A 19,908-nucleotide genomic window follows, 5' to 3' on the forward strand; every position below is an offset into this window, starting at 1 on the left:
CCACCACGCCCAGTTAATGTTTGTATTTTTAGTAGAGATGGAGTTTCACTATGTTGACCAGGATGGTCTCAATCTCTTGTCCTCGTGATGCACCTGCCTCGGCCTCCCAAAGTGCTGGGATTATAGGCGTGAGCCACTGAGCCCGACCCCAGCAAGTATTTTCTAAATTGTGATGCTAATCTATTAGTAATAATTAATAATTAATACTTAGCAGGAGTTAGCATTTTTATTATATGCTGTTGGAAGTGTGAGGAGTTGTTTAATTTACTCTTCATACTTTCACATTTTTCTTGAAAGAGAGAGAAGTATATTTGTAACATATGACTCTGCTCTGATTTCACATGGAAAGATCCTTGCTATCCAAAAGTCTTGATTAATTGTATATGTTATTAGTTATATTTTCATTAGTGAAAACCATGTATCACTCATTTTTTTTTGGATGGAGCTTCGCTCTTGTTGCCCAGGCTGAAGTGCCATGGCATGATCTGGGCTCACTGCAACCTCTGCCTCCCAGGTTCAAGCGATTCTGCTGACTCAGCCTCTCGAGTAGCTGGGACTATAGGCACACACCACTATGCCTGAATATTTTCTGTATTTTTAGTAGAGGCAGTGTTTCACCATGTTGGCCAGGCTGGTCTTGAACTCCTGACCTCAGGTGATCCACCTGACTCAGCCTCCCAAAGTGCTGGGATTACAGACTTGAGCCACCGGCCCTGGTAATTACTCATTTCTTAATACTGTGAACATAGAGTAGAACTTCTTTTCACCAATAACAAATTACTTTTCTTAATTGCAGCTAAATTTCATTGACTTTGATCCCTGCAGTTAGTATTAGTAATATCATATCATTAGCAATCATACAAATGTATGCGTATGATAATTATTTTTAAAGGGCATATGAAAATTAATCTTCATCACACTCTAATCAATGTCATAAAATAATGTTATGACCAACATTTTGACTTTGCATGGACTGGTCGGCTGGAAGGGATAGTGCACTGCAGGCCATTGGGCACCTTTGTGAGCCTTAGGAAAAGGCGCCCCCTTTAGGAGAAAGCACCCTTGTGGATGAGGCCAGGAGAAGCCAGGGGCACTTGGGGTAGTCCCTCGCCTCCTATACTTCACCTCCCTTGGGCAGGGTGCAACCTGCATAGCCACTTGCAGAAACCCTGAGAAGGAGCCTCAAGGGTGATTCAAGGCAATAATCTTGCTGTATTGGAAAAGTGGTGGCCTTGACATCATATAAATCAGGGCTGAAGTCTTTCTCCATTATTTATTAGCAATGAGGCTGAGCAAGTTCCTTAAATTCTCCAAACCTAAAGTTACTCATCTGTTAAAAAAAGATACTAATATTTATCTTGAATAATTGTTGTCAGAATTAAGGAGAAAGTGTACAGTGCCTGGCCCACATAAGATAATGAATGACCTCTGAGAGGAAAGAACTCAGTGTTTTTCTCAGCTCTCAAACTACTCTCAACAACAATTAATACAGCAGACTTCGATGACCAAATGTGGGGAATTTCCCTCCATCAACCAATAAGCAGTCAGCTCTGCAGCAGACACCGGCTGGGTATGCTCTAAGTCAGTTCTGACACTATCCACCTGGTGATAGAATCAGGTCCCATAGGCTGAGAGCTCAGTCCCCAAAGCTGTCCCTCCTCCCTCAGACACTAGTCCCAAGTAGCCAAACCCACAACTTTGGGTTTGGCTAATTTGCTGGGGCAGCTCACAGAACTCAGGGAAACACTTCTATTTACTGGTTTATTACAAAGGATATCACAAAGGATACAGATGAAGAGACGCATGGAGCAAGGTATGGGAGAAGGAGCGCGGAGCTTGCATGCTCTCCCTGGGTGCACCTCCCTCCAGGAACCTCCACATACTCAGCCATCTGGAAGCTCTCCAAACCCAGTTCTTTTGGGTTTCTGCCGAGGCTTCGTTATGTAGGCATGATTGATTAAGCATTGGCCATTGGTGATCAACTTAACCTTCAGCCCCTCTTTCCTCCCAGAAGTCATGGGTGTGGGTGGGGCTGGAAGTCCCAACCCTCTAATTCTGCCTTGGTCTTTTCCTGTGACCAGCCGCCTTCCCGAAGCTACTATTTATTTACTCATAAAATGACCACATTAATTATAGTCAAGATAAAGGAGCTACATTTTCCTCTGTGCATTTGAAAATAATGCAAGTGAATTTTGTGACCCAGATACTTAATCTCCCTTCTTCCCACCCCCACTCTCAACCTGCTAAATTCCATGTAGGAATCTCATTTACAGTATTCCTGAGAGGTGGTCTTTCAGACTAAGCCTGATTATTGCCAGTAACATTATGGTTGCCACCTGATAGCTCATGGTTTAAAGACATTATGGATAGTCCTGAAACACTTTCAAAAGCTATGGACTCTGTCACAGAAAAAATGCAGATGCGTACAAAAGCCTGCACTTTGACTTCTTGAAACACATCTGGCTGGGCGTGGTGGCTCATGCCTGTAATCCCAGCACTTTGGGAAATGAGGCGCATGAATTGCCTGAGGTCAAGAGCTTGAGACCAGCCTGGCCAACATAGTGAAACCCCGTCTCTACTAAAAATACAAAAAATTAGCTGGGCTTGGTGGCGGGCACCTGTAATCCCAGCTACTTGGGAGGCTGAGGCTGGAGAATCACTTGAACCCAGGAGGTGGAGGTTGCAGTGAGCCAAGATCCCGCCACTGCATTCCAGCCTGGGCCACAGAGCAAGACTATGTCTCAAAAAAAACTGAATTCACCCTGCCCCCTTCTTCTTTTTTTTTCTTTTTTTTGTGAAACAGAGTTTCACTCTTGGCATCCAAGCTAGAGTTCAAAGGCGTGATCTCGACTCACTGCGACCTTCGCCTGGGTTCAAGTAATTCTCCTGCCTCAGCCTCCTGAGCAGCTGGGATTACAGGCATCTGCCACCACGCCGAGCTAATTTTTGTGTTTTTAGTAGAGACGGGGTTTCACCACGTTGGCTAGGCTGGTCTTGAACTCCTGACCTCAGGTGATCCACCCACCTCAGTCTCCCAAAATACTGGGATTACAGGCATGAGCCACTGTGCCTGGCCCACTCTGCCCCCTTCTTGGCATGATAGTCTGCATATGACTGAAGGCAGTGATCAGTTCAAAGGCTATGGCCCTGATGACTTTTTATTTTTATTTTTGGAAATAGAGAGAGAAGGTCTCCCTGTGTTGTCCAGGCTGAACTCCTAGACTCAAGCAGTCCTCCCTCCTTGGCTTCCCAAAGTGCTGTAATTACAGGCATGAGCCACCATGCCTGGCCACCGCGCTAACTTTTCAAATAGCTCCATCACAAGCCTGCTCAGTATGTTTCATCCCCAGCTGCTGGGAGAATGAAATGTCTGGAGGGCAGGGATTTTTGTCAGCTCACTGCTTTAGTCCCAGCACTACATCAATATCAATACTGTTGAGTGAATAAATGTACCAAGATCCTCAGACACTTGTAATATAAACTGTTGTCAGATTTTCTGTATTTATGTTGATTTTTAAAAAACCCATCAGCAGGACTTTGTGTTCAAACTTGATATGATATTGACATTTCCTCTTGTTTTCAAGACAGCTTGGCAGTCTCTCACTATCTTTTGGATCCATCTCCTATCACATTAACTGTCTCTTTTGGATCTGTCTCCTATAACATAACTGTCTCTTCTAGCCATGTGCCATCTGCATCTTTGGTGAGTGACATCAGTCCACTAAATAGTGCTGAAACTATGCCTGGGATGTGGAAAAAGGGCTGAAAGGGGCAGATGAGCCCAGCAAGGAATTATAAAGAAGAGATGACATGAGCACTTCCTGAAGTCACCAAATCAGGTGTCATTTTAGATGGAGCTAATTTGGGGGATTAGATAACTTAAAAAAAAAAATTTCCCAGGTTGGGCATGGTGGCTCATGCCTGTAATCACAGCACTTTGGGAGGCTGAGGTGGGTGGATCACTTGAGGTCAGAAGTTTGAGACCACCCTGACCAACATGGTGAAAACCTATCTCTACTAAAAATACAAAATTAGCTGGGAGTGGTGGCACACACCTGTAATCTCAGCTCCTTGGGAGGCTGAAGCAGGAGAATTGCTTGAACCTGAGAGGCGGAGGCTGCAGTGAGCTGAGATCGTGCCATTGCACTCCAGCCTGGACAACAAGAGCAAAGCTCTGTTTAAAAAAAAAAAAATCATTTTCCTTTTTTTTCCCTTCAGATCAGATGGGTAACGTGCGGATGTCATAACAAGGTTCCAGGGTGGCACATCTCCCACACGTGCATGAAAACTCAATCATCATCCTCATGAACTACAAAAGGATCGCATTAGATAACATTTGCATGACATGAAGAGAGGAGACCTGGGAAAGGATTCATCCCAGCTAGCATCATGGGAAAATTAGTTCATATAGTTGTGTACCTCTGTTAGTCAGGGTTCTCCAGAGGAACAGAGCCAACAGGCTGTGTGTGTGTGTGTGTGTGTGTGTGTAGTGACAGAGAGAAAGAGGTGGGTATTTTAAGGAATTGTCTCACATGACTCAGGAGGCCAGCAATTCCAGAATCTTGAGGCTAGGTGGGTAGGCTGGAGATCCAGTGACAGTTGCAGTTTGAGTCCAAAAAGTCTGCTGGCAGAATTCTCTCTCCCTCAGGGGAGCTAGGCCTTTTTTCTATTAGGGCCTTCAACAGATTGGATGAGGGAATTACCATCCAATTACAGATGGTAATCTGTTTTACTCAAAATACACAAATGTAAATGTTAATCTCCTCAAAAAACACCTTTAAAAAAACATCTAGAAGTGTCTGACCAAATATGTGGTTACTGTGGTCCAGCCAAGGTGACACAAAAAATTAACCATTCCAGTGGCACTTAGGAAAACTCAACACAAAACTGCTGAATATCTCCAACAGGTGATGAAAGCAACATTCTAGTCCCATTGAGTACTCACATGCCTCTAAGCCCTCGTTGAAATTTCTTTTTCTTTTTTTTTTTTTTTTTTTGAGATGGAGTCTCACTCTGTTGCCCAGGCTGGAGTACAGTGGCATGACCTTGGCTCATTGCAACCTCTGCGTCCCGGGTTCAAGCAATTCTTCTGCCTCAGCCTCTTGAGTAGCTGGGACTACAGGTGCGCGTCGCCACGACTGGCTGATTTTTGTATTTTTAGTAGAGATGGGGTTTCACCATATTGGCCAGGCTGGTCTCGAACTCCTGACCTCACGATCTGCCTGCCTCTGCCTCCCAAAGTGCTGGGATTACAGGCATGAGCCACCGTGCCCGGCCCCTCCTTGTAATTTCACACCCTATGCCCAGCCTCCTTACTGACGCATCCTGGAATGCCCTTCTCCAACCTTGCTTCCTTCACCACTGGAAAAATCTACTCATCTTTCACAACTCAGATCAAATGTTCACACTGTGATACTTTCTTTAGCACCACATCCCATCCCCAAGATTTAATTGCCTCCTTGGTCCCTTATGGCTGTTCTTTTATCAGGTTGGTGCAAAAGTAATTGCTGTTTTTGCCATTAGGACCTGATGAGTAATAAATGAGTGAGAACAGTGTCTTACACATAGTAACCACTCAAAAAATGGCAGTTATTTTCATTCTTAGTGTTACCGTTGCTAAGTCCTATGTCATGTGGAAAGATTAGGTGTTTCTGGAGGGCAGGAATAGGAACAGTATCATATTCCTCTGAGAATTCTTCCCCACTCACCAGCCCAATATTGTAAATGGAATCGACCAGGGATCTACAGACACTTACTGGAGTCTGTAGTATCTTATATTTGTCAAGTGCTCTACAGAATGCAGAATCTGGCAATATTATCACCCATTTAAACTTCACAACGGCCTTGGGAAGTTGTTACTATGCTTAAACTGGCAAGTGGCAGAGTCTCCAGCTGCAACTGGAACTCCAACGTCATGAGAGAGGAATGCAAGAACGCTGGGGATCCCGGGCAAGTTTTTCTTTTCTGGCCCAGGCAACAGCCTTGGTCCTTCATATCCTTTTTCTTAACTGCTGAGAACATGGCCGTGACGGAGTGGGAAGGCTGCAAAAACACGAGGACTCCATTCACACACAGAACTGACTTAGGCCAGGGTGTGAACAGGGGAAGGCTATTAATACAAGATATCCTCAGCCGTGACAGTGGCCTCTTCGATCTTGGTCTTAATCTCAGGGAGGGGAATATGACTGATCGCCACCACGACCAAGTTTGCGGCGTGGGCCAACGCGCTGGCCACGCAGATCCAAAACGACTCTTCATACTGTTCTTCCAGCACCACAAACTGGAAGAGCTTCTCCTGAAAGTTGGCGATTCGTTCTGTCAGGTCATGAAATTTCACCGCAGCCATGAAGCTGGCTATGGCTAACGCCACGACTCCACCTGAAACCCAAAAAGGTCACCCTCATTCACGGCTCCTTTTTGCGATTGTGACAACTCTATGAGAGGTGGCATTTCTGTGCCACGTGTGACAAGCTTGCTTTGGGTTAAAAAAGTTATGAGGAAGACATAAGTTTTAATTTGCTTTTAAAAGTAGGAGCTAACTCACACAGCATGAAGGAGAAAGGCAGGATTGTGCGGGGAAAGAGAGAATCCGCTTTATATCAGATCAACTTTGAATTTCCACCCCTCCAATTTTTATTTATTTATTTGTTTATTTATTTATTGAGATGGAGTCTTGCTCTATCACCCAGGCTGGAGTGCAGTGACGCCATCTCAGCTGACTGCAACCTCCACCACCTGGATTCAAGTGATTCTCCTGCCTCAGCCTCCCAAGTAGCTGGGACTACAGGTGCCTGTCACCACACCTGGCTAATTTTTGTATTTTTAGTAGAGATGGGGTTTCATCATGTTGCCCAGGCTGGTCTCGAACTCCTGATCTCAAGTGATCCATTCGCCTTGGCCTCCCAAAGTGCTGGAAATACAGGCGTTTGAGCCACTGCACCTGGCCCACTCTTCCAATTTTTCCCCTTACCCAGTACCATGCTTCCCGGGGATCCACATTTGGAGAAGTTCATTGTCTAAAATATCTCAGGATTTCTATGAAGACCATGAAGGCTATGTGGCAAGATATAAGAAAAACTGTTGCTCTCCTCTTTAATTATCCTCCTTCCATGCTTAAGGACAAAGATGACCACTCATAGAAGGAGGAAAGGAGGGAGGCGAAAACTGGAAGAATTCCAAACTACTTCCCTATGTTTTGCTTGAAACTTTGACCTTCTGGGAGGAATCTCACTCTCTCTTTCTCTCTCTCTCCCTCCTCTTCCTCTGGTTTCAATTTTAATTAATATTTTTAATAACACATTTATGATGCTTCTTAAAAGATTATTATCTTCATCGAAGAAAAATTTGGACACTAGAGAAAATCATAAACAAATTTACTTTTATCCTAAAAGCCAACATGAACACTTTCAACATTTGAGTGTTTTTCTTTATGTTTCTTTCTCTTTAACAAAATTAGTATTATGGTGTTCTTACTTGGATTTTAAATTTGATCTTTTCCCCTCACTTGGACATTTTTATGTGTTGCTAAATATTCTGTTACAGCACGACTTTATTGTTTGTTTTTATTTTTTTTGAGACAGGGTCTTGCTCTGTCATCTAGGATAGAGTGCAGTGGCGTGGTCATGGCTCATTGCAGCCTTGACCTCCTGGGTTCAAGCGATCCTCTTGCCTCAGTCTCCTGAGTAGCTGGGATCATGGGTGCGTGCCACCATGCTTGGCTAATTTTTGGTTTTTGTTTGTTTGTGGAGATGGGGTCTCACGACGTTGCCCAGGCTGGTCTTCAACTCCTGGGCTCAAGCAATCCTTCCGCCTCAGCATCCCCAAGTGCTGGGATTACAGGCATGAGTCACCGTGCCAGGCTTACAGCATTACTATAAATGAGTGCATAGTATTTTTAGTAAAGACTAAACAGTCTCTACTAAATTATAGATATACGGTCACACACTATAATTTATGTAAGTATGACGTTATTTCTGGGTGTCTATATTACTTCTAATTTTTGATATCATAAAATGCTACAGCAAATACCATTTTATGTACATCCTTGTTCTCTTGTCGAGTATTTCCTTAGCATAAATCCAAACATGGAATTGTCTAGTCCAAATATATGCAAAGGCTATTCACCTTTTTATGCCTTTAGACACTGCAGTGTTTTTGTTTTTTTTAAGCTCAGTGGCAAGAAATAAAGTTTTGTCAAAAGACATTACGTTTTACCTGTTTTTATTTTTATTTTTTTTGAAACAAGGTTTTGCTCTGTTGGCTGAGGCTGGAGTGCAGTGGCATGATCACGGTTCGCCACAGCCTGGACCTCCCAGGCTCAAGCAGTTCTCCCACCTCAGCCTCCCTAAGTGTTGGGATTACAGTTCCCAAGTAGCCGAGACTACAGGCGCCTGACACCACGCACAGCTAACTTTTTTATTTCTTATTTTTGTAGAAATGGGGTCTTGCTATGTTGCCCAGGCTATTTTGCCTGTTGCTAATCTCTCATCAGTAGAGTTTGAGAATGCTATCTCTCTGAGGAAAGAAATGGACAGAGATAAGCATTTATTGAAAGCAGGGTTGAGCACTTTTTACATGCCAGCCTGTGTGAGGATGCATGCAGATGAGAAAGACACCTGTAGTCTTGATGAGGGTGAGCCATGTATATAAACAATTCTACAGGGTGGCTACCATCTGCAAACAAAGGCAAACACATAATAATTGACTTCTTGATATACATTATAATACATAATAAAATAACACTACCTGTTTTTATATTTTATGATATTCTTGTATAAGGTAATCATAGTGAGGGGTTATTGTCTGAATGGTACCTTGAGTATTTGACCTGAGTTTTCAGAGATAGCCCTCATTTCACAAGATTCTGTTATTTTCATTACAGATGATGTGTTAAGTGCATAATTAAATGTGAATTAATTTCTGTGCCTCAATATACTCCCAAATCAACATGCATGCACGCATGTGCGTGCGTGCGCACGCGCGCACACACACACACACACATCTTTTAGTTTTTGGCTTGGAAAATAGGTCATGATGGTCATAAACGAGAGCATGGATCTGTGGAAAAATAAAGAGCTTAGAATCAGTTATGCCTAGATTGGAATACCACCTCTGCCACTCATTGCTGTGTGACTGTTTAACTTCTCTGAGCCTCAGGCTCTTCATCTGTAAACGTGGGTCTAATAATACCTCCTATAGAGATGTGGTGAGATGTAAACAAAGTAATGCATGTAAAATCCCCAGGTCCATGCCTAACTCTTAGTGGCTGCTCAGTAAGTTGCATCTCGTTTAAGGGCATGGTGCAGTGAAGGCGCTGGGAAGGTGAGAGGAGGGAGAGTTGAGACAGCCAGTGAGCCCTGTCTGCATTAATATGCCCAGGTGTGTGTGGGGGGAACACTAAAGACCTTGGCAGCTAGATGGCACTCACTTCCCCTTCTTAACCCAGAGCCTGAATGGAGGAGCCTTTCACAAATGGCCTCTTGCTCACAATACCCTTCTCTTCCGTCGTTGGTGGAGTTCCTCCCAGCCTCAACTGCAGCACCAGCTCCATCTCTTTCCCCGTCCCAGGGCCCCCACCTCTCCCTACTTTCAGCTCTCTGTCTTCTGGCCTCTCCTTTCACCTCGATCTCTCTTCACTGCTCTAAGTCCTCAGCCATTCACGTACTCTAATAAGATGGTTCTTTATTGTGACAGACTCTGCAACTTAAAGAGGAAATTCATGAGCACTTTGGGAGGCCAAGCAAGGCGGATCCCTTGACCTCAGGAGTTTGAGACTAGCCTGGGCAACATGGTGAAACCCCGTCTCTACAAAAACTACAAAAAATTAGCTGGGCATGGTGGTGCATGCCTGTACTCCCAGCTACTTGGGGGCCTGAGGTGGGAAGATCACTTGAGCCCAGGAGGTCAAGGCTGCAGTGAACTGAGATCGTACCACTGCACTCCAGTGTGGGTGACAAAATGAGACCCTGTCTCAAAAAAGAAAAAGAAAAAGAGGACATTCATTCCATGCCCATCAAGAAGGTCTCAGACACAGGAAAGTCAAAGCTCCAGTGGCACATTTTAGTTCCTTCACACCTTCTGCCCAACTACTTGGAGCCCAGCCCTGTGATGGTGTGGACACAATTTTCTCTCCCTAAGGGACTTCTTACCTGCCAGAACATTCCATAGGCAGATACCCCCAGGACCGTTGACTGCCTGGTATGGGACCTGGATCATGTTGAGAATGGCAAAGCCCATGCTGACCAGAGCCAGGGCCAAGGCCAGGAAGAGGAGCAGCAGAATCATCACATGAAGGCCTGCGTTGAGCTCTTTCACCAGGTGTGGGAAGACTAGGGACACAAGACACAGCCACTATTTCAATATCAGAGTTAGACTCACTTTCATAAAGCCCAAGCTTGCTTACCATGAAGGCTTCGATAGACAGGGGTGAAGGCAAGATAGCAAGCATGCGGTTTTCAGACAGCGGGAGATTTTCTGAGATGAACTCATGGCCCCCAGATTCATGCCTGTCAGTTGATCAACAAGCCTCTCTTCCTTGGAGCGGACACAAAATCAAAATGTGTCCTGGCTGTCAGTTTAAGCTGCACCGAGCTTGAAGCTCTGGGGTCTGATGTGAACTGATGCACACAGGCCCCAGTGACTCAGCAAGGTAGGCCCTTGCTTACCCCCATGTATGAAGGACACATCATTCTCACATTGCACAACATTTTATTAAAATATTAATTTGCCTTACGAATATGGCAAAATAAGTTAGTGAAATCTTAATTTCTATTTGTTTTCTCTATGTTTGCCACTAGTACTGGCTGTGAAGATGAAATGGCGTAGCATAATGGAGTAGCTCAAATATTGCCTGGTCAAGTCAGTTCTCAGAAATGGCAGCTGTGGTTATTGCTGTTATATTTTGACGGTCTTGGGAAAGTCATGTGACTTCTCAAGCCTCAGTTTCTTCATCAGTACAATGGGGATAGTAATCCGTGCAGATGAATTGAGGATAGTCAACATTTACTAAGTGCAGTCATGGGCCAAACATTTTACATGGTCATCTTGTTCAATGCACGTGACAAAGACATGAGGTAGATTTTATAAACTCCCTTTACCCACAGGCTTGGAGACATTAAATTGCTTGTGTTTGGGCAAGGCAACTCTATACTCTATATAAGATTTATAATTCAATATACTATGAGAACAAATGTGACCCTGAAAGAGCCAGTCCTTCAAGATGGGTCCTGAGTGGTTAACTGGGTCTAAATTTAAAATAGGGCCAAGTGGCCATTTACTGACTAGGGGGTCACACACATCCTCTGAGTTCCTTGAAAACCCACACCTTTTTTTCTTTGAGATCTGCCTCAGCCAATCAGGGCTCAGCTGTAATGACCAATCAGGGCTCAGCTGTATCAGCTAATCAGGGCTCAGCTGTATCGACCAATCAGAACTAAGTGAATTTGAATCCTTTATTTACGTAAACAGACCTGATTGGAAACCTGGGTGGGAACTTTTGCTGTAAAACCTGAGCCTTCCCTTTCTTCTCTGGAATACACCTTCCTTTTACACCAGAGGCTGTGTTTCCCTGGTTTGCAAACTGTTAACTGGAATAAAGTCTTTCCTCAAAATTCCTTTTCTGAGAACTGTTGTTCACAACTGTGTGTTTTAACAGTGTCAAGTCATGATCTTTAGTAGTTATAAATGAAGAATTGAACATTATGAAAGCTACAGAACTTCTGAGCATACTCATTCCTCTGCAATTGCTCCAAGGTTCCTGCTGAATACCTACCCTGATGGAACTAGTTCCTTTGCTGGTTCACCTGCCTCTCTCAGCCACTGAAGGTTGGCGTCTCCCAGTCCTGAGAAGTAGAGTTTTTATTTTTCCCATTAGGTGTCCTTTCCACTCACACGTTTTCAGGCACTCCACGTTTACACTGTAAGTTCTGATGTTTCTTTCCAGTTCTGAATTTCCATTTGTTTTTATCTCCCTGTGGTTATCTAATCGGCATTGGAAACTTTACCCTGGAAGATGAGCTCCTTTCCAGTGAGTTTGTCTTTGTAAAGCATCTTTCTTCCCTGTGCCTCTATCCCATCTTAATGTCCCTTAGATTTTTTTTTTCTCTTTTCAAACCCTCAGCCCCTTTTTGTTTCAGACACAGTAGCTTGTGCCTGATTTTTATTTATTTTTATTTTGAGACAGAATCTCATTCTGTTGCCCAGGCTAGAGTGCAGTGGCACCATCTCAGCTTGGTGCAACCTCCTCCTCTCTGATTCAAGCAATTCTCGTGCCTCAGCCTTTCCAATAGCTGGGATTACAGGCACCCACCACCATGCCTGGCTAATTTTTGCATTTTCAGTAGAGGAGGGGGGTTCACCATGTTGGCCAGGCTGGTCTCGAACTCCTGGCCTCAAGTGATCTGCCCGCGTTGGCCTCCCAAAGTGCTGGGATTACAGGCATGAGCCACCAGACCCGGCCGCTTGTGCCTGATTTTTAAATTGTTTCATTATCCCCTTTCTTGACCAGGCAATCCTTAGGACACATGACTAACACAGTAATGCTCACCCAAACTCTTAAAATAGAAAACAGTCACCTATGTGAATGGCAAAGATCAAAATGTTTGCTAACACACCGTGTTGACAATGGTGTAAGGAAGAGGCACTCTCAAGTCTTGTAGAAATATTAATTCATGTAACCTTGTTAGAGGGCAATGTGGCAACATCTACTAAAGCAAATTCACTTCTAGGAATTTATTTTCCAGAAGCACTCCTACATATGCTCAAAGCATGGATCAAATATTGGATATTCATTACAATAGCGAAAGATTGGAGAAAAAACAGTAAGTGAATAGATTGATTTAATAAATTAAGGTGGCCGGGCGCGGTGGCTCACGCCTGTAATCCCAGCACTTTGGGAGGCCGAGGCGGGCGGATCACGAGGTCAGGAGATCGAGACCATCCTGGCTAACACGGTGAAACCCCGCCTCTACTAAAAATACAAAAAATTAGCCAGGTGTGGTAGCAGGCGCCTGTAGTCCCAGCTACTCGGGAGGCTGAGGCAGGAGAATGGCGTGAACCCGGGAGGCGGAGCTTGCGGTAAGCCGAGATCGTGCCACTGCACTCCAGCCTGGGCGACAGAGCGAGACTCTGCCTAAATAAATAAATAAATAATAAATAAATAAATTAAGGTATCCATAATGTCCATAATGTACACAATTCACCTTTTAAAAAGAAAGAATCATATCCACATAATGATTGAACCCCTATCCAGATTTAATTTTTAAAAATTGAGTAATAACCATATTAGGATGATGGGGGACAGGGAATTTGGGGCATATGGAGTGATGTGGAGAGGGAGGTAAAGAGTGCCCAGTCCTAGGTCTTCATAGTAGGAAGCGCATTAACTATATATAAAAAATGCTTACTGGCAAAGGGCAAATCTCACTCAACCCCCACATTCTTGTAACATAACTCAGGGCTCAGACCTCATGGTTAATTGAGATTTTATTATTTTTTAATATATGTCATTATTTAGAAATTCGAGGCTGGGGCGGTGGCTCATGCCTGTAATCCCAGTACTTCTGGGGGCCAAGATAGGGGGATTACTTGAGGCCAGGGGTTGGAGATAAGTCTGGGCAACATAGCAAGGTTCTGTCTCTAACCTAAATTATTTTAAAAAAAGAAGAAAAAAATAGAAATTCGAATCATGTCTCAGGAGTGTTAATGCACCAGTTCTTTCTACTTTCTTTCTGAGGGGTGACTCCGCCTTCGCCTGACACCCAGTGCTGCCCTAGGAAAGCTGTTGTTCCCTTGCCTTTCATATTTGAAACCCATACTCCAAGAGTTTTAGGTGTCTCCCACTAGGAATTACATTTAAGTTTCCCGCTTGAAATCCATGACCTTACACACTATTCATGGTGATAAATGACAACACATGATTCACGGTGATAAATGACAACAGCCACCTATATGGGGTGCAGACTATGTGCCGGTGGCTTTATACATATTCTTTGTTTTGTTGCTCATGGACACTCTCTCTCACACTTACAAAGGAGGAAACTGAGGCTCGGAGAAGTGAAATAGCTTAGCCACGCTCCCATAGCAAGAAAGTGTCAGCTTAACTACTCTATTACAGGGCTAGAGCAGAAAAATCAGAAAGCACAGATAATTAGAGGTTTAAAATTGTAAATATAGAGTCTTGAATTCTGGAGGTCTTATTTTGAATTTGAATAGATATAGTTGTTTCCTATGCATTAGAGGTAACTCACTTGAATACCAGAATTGATTAATCATTCTATCAGCATCTAAGACCATTAGATAATTTGTTTGCTCCGAATCCCAGAGAGGTCTGGCAGCCCTTTTTGCCCCAGCAGGGCAAATAAGAAAAGCAGGACATCTGAAGTCAAACCCAGGTCCTGGCCACTAGTGGAATACTTGTGGGGTAGGAAGTAGAGAGGAACCACAGAACTAAAAGCTGCAAAGCAATCTATTACATTAGGTGCTTTTAAAGAAATTATTTTATGTATTGATTTCTCTGATCTCTAATTTCCTCATCAGTAAAATGGGCGTAATAAAATCTCTTCTCTAGCATAGTAAAAATGGAAGGAAATGAACTATAACGCAGTGGCTTCAGATACTGTGTTCTGTGCCTAGTACATATTTACCTGCCTCTCCTTTATCAGATGGTAAACTTTTCTTTTTTTTTCTTTCTTTTTTTTTTTTTTTGAGATGAATTTTCACTCTTTTCACCCAGGCCGGAGTGCAATGGCACAATCTTTGCTCACTGCAACCTCCACCTCCTGGGTTCAAGTGATTCTCCTGCCTCAGCCTCCTGAGGAGCTGGGATTACAGGCACCTGCCACCACCCCTGGCTAATTTTTGTATTTTTAGTAGACACGTTGTTTCACCATGTCAGCCAGGCTGGTCTCAAATTCCTGACTTCAGGTGGTCCACCTGCCTTGGCCCCCCAAAGTGCTGGGATTACAGGAGTGAGTCACTGTAACTGGCCAGATGGTAAACTTTTCTAGGGCAGGTACTTGTTTGTTTTGTTCATCCCTGTTTTCCTAAGAGTCTGGTCTGTAAATACGCCATAGTACAATTGAATGTGTGGACAATGCTAAAGTAATGTTTGTCTCTTTCTTTCTCTAGCCACCCAAACAGCCACGTTGACTTGTTTTTATTTCATAGGGTCTGGGTATTAAAAAAGGGCCTTAATCTTTGTGATGAATAGTTCTCTGGTTTTCTCCATGATTGGTGTGGGAATCGATTCCCCTGGGTGATTTTTTGGGAACACCTCCGTGATGGGAGAAATGGCTGCTTGTGAACGAGACCCAGTAAAACCTCCCCACCCCACAGTTTACAAAGCACTTTCACTTTTATCCCCATCTACACTGATCTGCAACTGCGGGGATTTTTTTTTTCTTTCCTACAGATGGATAGTCAATGGCAGAAAGAGACTCCAGGAGAAACAGACTCCAGGTTGTGGGAGGCTCTGAGATACCCAGTAGCTGCCTCGAGGTTACATTGTGCTAGAATTAAAAGCTGTAAATCTAAAGGAGACTAGACTGGCACTAGAGAACCTTATAACATCAGTGTCCCCGAGCTGTATCTGGGTAAAGCCAGCCAAGCACAGGAGGAACCTGGCCCCAGGCTCCTCGTGAATGCTTTGAAAGAGAATCACATCCAAGGTACTGTGAACGGATGTTTATAGACCCTCCTCTGAGAAAACCCCAGGGCCGCAGGAAACAAAACCTTCTCAAATACTCTCCTACTCAGGGACAAGAATAAAATGTCCTTTATGCTTCTCACAGGGTTGTGATGCTTTCCAGACCAGAACAAGTTAGACGAACCGAAAACGTTTCCCATGGATGTCCTAAGAAGGAAGGAGGAGGAAGGCAAGAAGTACTTACTGAATTCCTCCAAGGCTCAAACAAAATACGTATTTGTTTGCAGCTTCCCACTCAAAGCAGTTTACATTTCTGTGAGCTGGGAATGGCAGGTGTCTAGTCATTAGGTTGATGCCGACATGTGACCGCTGTTTAATCTTCTCACCCTATTCAAGTTTCAGCAATTGTCCTGTTGGGGTTCAGAATCCAATACCCCCCAAATACGAAGCTTTGTGAAGAAGCCTCAAGGTCTCTCTGGCCTCTCCTCTCCCTCCTGTCTCTCCATTCTTTGTCTGTCTAAAGCACAGGATGAGGTAGTTTTCTGACGTTCCCTTATCTGCCTACGTCCAGACCCACCGAAGAAAAAGACCTCTGGTCCCTTTCCTGAGTGTTCATTAATTGTACCGATATCACAGGAAGGAAGACTGAAGTCTGTTAACACAGCTGGACAGACTTTTGTCACAAGCCAATGTCTGCCCTGTGGGCCCAACAAACTTTGTCCCAGCTCATTGTATGTTCTGCAAGCCCATTGAATTTCCCTAAAAATAATTTACTAGTCCCCTAAAATCATCCACACTTCCCCATCTCCCTTTCCCCTAAGATGAAGAGGATATAACCATCTGTACCCCATTGAGATAGTGGACAATCACTCTGTGATTTTCCCCTATGCGTGCTAATAAATGTGTATGCCATTTTCCCTATTAATCTGCCTTTTGTCAGTAGATTGTTTAAAGAACCTTCAGAGCGCAAAGGGGAAGTTTTTCCTTGGCCCCTACAGTCCTGATGACATCATTTATAGCAATAGCATCTAGTTCAGAATCGAGTAGTCCCTATAGTTGTCATGGTTAGCTTTTAGCATTTCTTTTTTTTATTTCTTTATGGTGTGTATTTTCAAGTTTTATGTTATAATTTTGATGGCGCTATTTTTTCAATATCCAGGGTTTAATCTAATTGCTAGGTAAATATAAATATGCCCAGAGATATTGTTCTTGAATATACATAACAAATATAATTTTTTGTGTATATTTAAATGATGACAATTTGTATTATATTTGCCAACGGTTCCAGCTTTTTGTCCTTATAAATTTAATATGACATTTACCTTGGCCAGATATCTATAAACTACTACAATTCTGAAATATAGAAATCAAGGAATGAATACAATTCTGTATCACCTTGCATTGGCATGGTATTGATTAATTACGGTTTTGTGTGGACACTGTTTTCACCAGCGATCTCATCGATTCAAAAGGCTTGCAGAATATGGCCTGTTTTGTTTTTTCCTTCCCAGAAGCCCATTCCTAAGCCTAGCTTGGATTCCTGTTTGTGCAGACTGCTCTGCTTACATCCTGGGCAGCTCTGATGCCACACTGAACACCAGCCAAAGTCCATGCCCGCTCACGTTCACAGAGAGCAGGCAAGTGCCTTGCTGGAGGTCTCCCTGCCAGGAAACTTTCCAGTAGGGGTTCCAGCCAGGGTAGTCTGATTCCAGAACCCAAGCACAGTGCCCCTGTGCGTCTTCTCAGACTATGCAGTTTTTACAAAAGTAGACATGGAAGTGTTCATCATGCTTCCCAAAGGTTCAGTTCTGCAGGCAGCCTCCACACACTTGTTGTGGTCACGTGGCATTGGTCTGGAGTCCAGCTCTACTGTTTCCTGGCTGGGTGACCTCAGGTAAGTTATGTAACCTCTCCAAGCCTCAGTGTACTCCTCTGGAAAATGGGAACATTAACAAGTCCTTCTATATAAGTTTGTTGTAAGTCTTTAAGGAGACAAGTGGTGTGAGGTACTTAGTAGAATGTCTGACACATGTAAACGCCCCATGTTTCAATAGTCATTATTAATAGAGGTAACCTGCAAAAATGCACAAATCCTTGTTTCTATCTAATGTTTCTATACATCTCTACAGAAAAAGAAAAGAAGGAAGGAAGGAAAGATCTTTTTGATGTGGGTCCAGAACCCTTGGCTCACTGTGGACTTTGACATTATGCCTGAGATTGAGGCAGCAGCCAAATTCCACAATGAGACAAGAGCACTCTTACACAGTAACAAAAATAAGTGCCTAGAAACAGCTTCCATGCCCCCAATATACTTACTCGTGAATTGGGACTGGCGGCTCCCAAGCCCACACTGCCGCACCTTACACCCTCGGAAGAGCCCGTAGTAAATGTCCCCAATGAACTTGACCAGCTCTCTGTCTGTGGCGTTGACCAGATCCACTCCAGTCTGACAAAGGATTTTCCCACTCAGCCAGTGGGGCACTACTAGGGCAACGATGATCAGGATGAAGGAGGAGAAGCTGAGTAAAGACGCCAGCCCATACCACGCCTTTTTGAACCATCCAGGCATGCTAGTGGGTGCAGGTCATCCCCAAGGTCTCCGAGCAGCAGCGAGGGTCGTTGACATCTTTCAGATACTCGGCAATGCTCTGCTCCAAGGTCAGCTCTTCCAAACACTCTATTTCAAGATTTTAAGTCCATCCCTTCGTCCTCCTTCAGCGCGAGCTTGCACAGTCCATGTTTACTATAACCACATCCGGAAGCCTCTATAGAGACAATCTTCACCTGACTATGTAGCGGAGTGTGTTACTGAAGGAAGTAACCTTATATCTCCTCCTAGACTAATGTTTCAGCAGAGGGTTTAATTGTTCCTCTTTCAAGTATTTAAATAGCCCTGGTGTGGACCTCATAATGATAAAGGAGTTAGTAATAAGCAAAACCAAGTAGCTCTGATAATAAAGAGATGCAAACCAATCTCAAAAAATGCATATGGTAGAAGGAAAACAAAAATGGAATGATTAGCACTTGAATATCGCCAACAATGCGCAGTGTCAAATGTCGATCTCTCTGATGCGTGGGTGTCCTGGCATTTCTTTCTCTGAAATGTCACTGCTGTCAGAATCTTTAGGACTGTTATTAATACCATCAAATGACCCTGGTTCTTGGGGCTTTAATACTGAAATATGTAAATAGTGTCTTATGAATTTCTCACTGTGTGAATCTGCTGGGGGTAAATTGTGACTAGAATTAATTTGGGTCTGTTGGGACAGCCTGGAATCCAACACTTAACATTCCTCTCCCCTGCCCCTCCTTCTATGTTATCTGAAATGGGACAGAAAAGTGTTTTTCTAGTGTATTAGCAAATAGTAGCCACACTGCTGGAGTATTGATCTCTTCTAATAGTGGAAGATCTAGGTTTTCCTTTTAATCTGTAGACACTAGGAATGAAATATTCTTTCTTCTCTATCTTATACTGTGGACTTTGACATTTTGACTTTTACCTTATTCCTGAATATCAACTTAACATCATGTGAGACTGGCAACAGCCACTCTCTCCATATCTCTGGGGACCAAAGTTGGGCAGAAGTGGAGCAGTCAAATTTTTTAGTTGGTCACAGAAGGCTGAAGGGGGGGTTCAGGAAGTTGCACTGTTAACCAATAGGGGTCCCAGGAATCTCACTTGGAGAGTGTCAAGGAAGCAGAGGGACATATTAATGGAAATGTCAGTTTCCTTCCTCATAATTGGGGCTTACTTCAGTGGCCTCTCCACAATGAAAATAAAGATGAGAATTTCTGAGCCTGGGCAATGTAGTGAGACCTTATCTCTACAAAAAATAAAAAAAAATTAGTTGGGCCTGACGGCATGTATCTGTAGTCCCAGCTACGGGAGGCTGAGGCTGGAGGATTGCTTGAGCCCAGGAGCTCAAGGCTGTAGTGAGCTATGATCATGCCACTTTGAGTAACAGAGCGAGATCCTGTCTCTCTATCTCTCTGTAGAAAGATGAGTGGCACTTTACCATGTACAAAATGCTTTGACCGTATGCTTGCTCACCTCTGATGCTTCAACAACCCTTAATGGTAAACAGCAGATGTACGATTTCAGTCATTTCTCTCACAGAAAACTGGATGTCGGTGCTGGGGCTGAAATTCAGGTCTTTGAATTACAACAGCTCATCTTCATCCCAGTGACTTTGAAACAGCAAATGTTTTTCTGGTAAAAAATAACAGAATACATATAAAAGGCTCAGAAGACTGCTTGGCACATT

General features: G+C 43.6%; 1 protein-coding gene and 1 non-coding gene across 2 annotated transcripts; both read right to left on the bottom strand.

Annotated features, from left to right (window-relative positions):
- Positions 1 to 4,217: 4,217 nt before the first annotated feature.
- Positions 4,218 to 4,321, bottom strand: LOC116274354. Its single transcript, XR_004182980.1, has one exon. It is a non-coding gene; the product is annotated as a small nucleolar RNA U13 (small nucleolar RNA).
- Positions 4,322 to 5,184: 863 nt separating this feature from the next.
- CLRN2 (clarin 2) lies at positions 5,185 to 19,506 on the bottom strand. Its single transcript, XM_003898524.5, has 3 exons — positions 17,960 to 19,506; positions 10,149 to 10,328; positions 5,185 to 6,378 (listed from the first exon to the last, which is right to left on the bottom strand). The coding sequence occupies exons 1-3, from the start codon at positions 18,210 to 18,212 to the stop codon at positions 6,113 to 6,115; spliced, it is 699 nt and encodes a 232-aa protein (XP_003898573.2). The 5' UTR covers positions 18,213 to 19,506; the 3' UTR covers positions 5,185 to 6,112.
- Positions 19,507 to 19,908: the final 402 nt, after the last annotated feature.

The sequence above is a fragment of the Papio anubis genome, chromosome 3 (genome assembly GCF_008728515.1).
Source record: "Papio anubis isolate 15944 chromosome 3, Panubis1.0, whole genome shotgun sequence".
In the NCBI taxonomy this organism is placed as follows: Eukaryota; Metazoa; Chordata; class Mammalia; order Primates; family Cercopithecidae; genus Papio; species Papio anubis.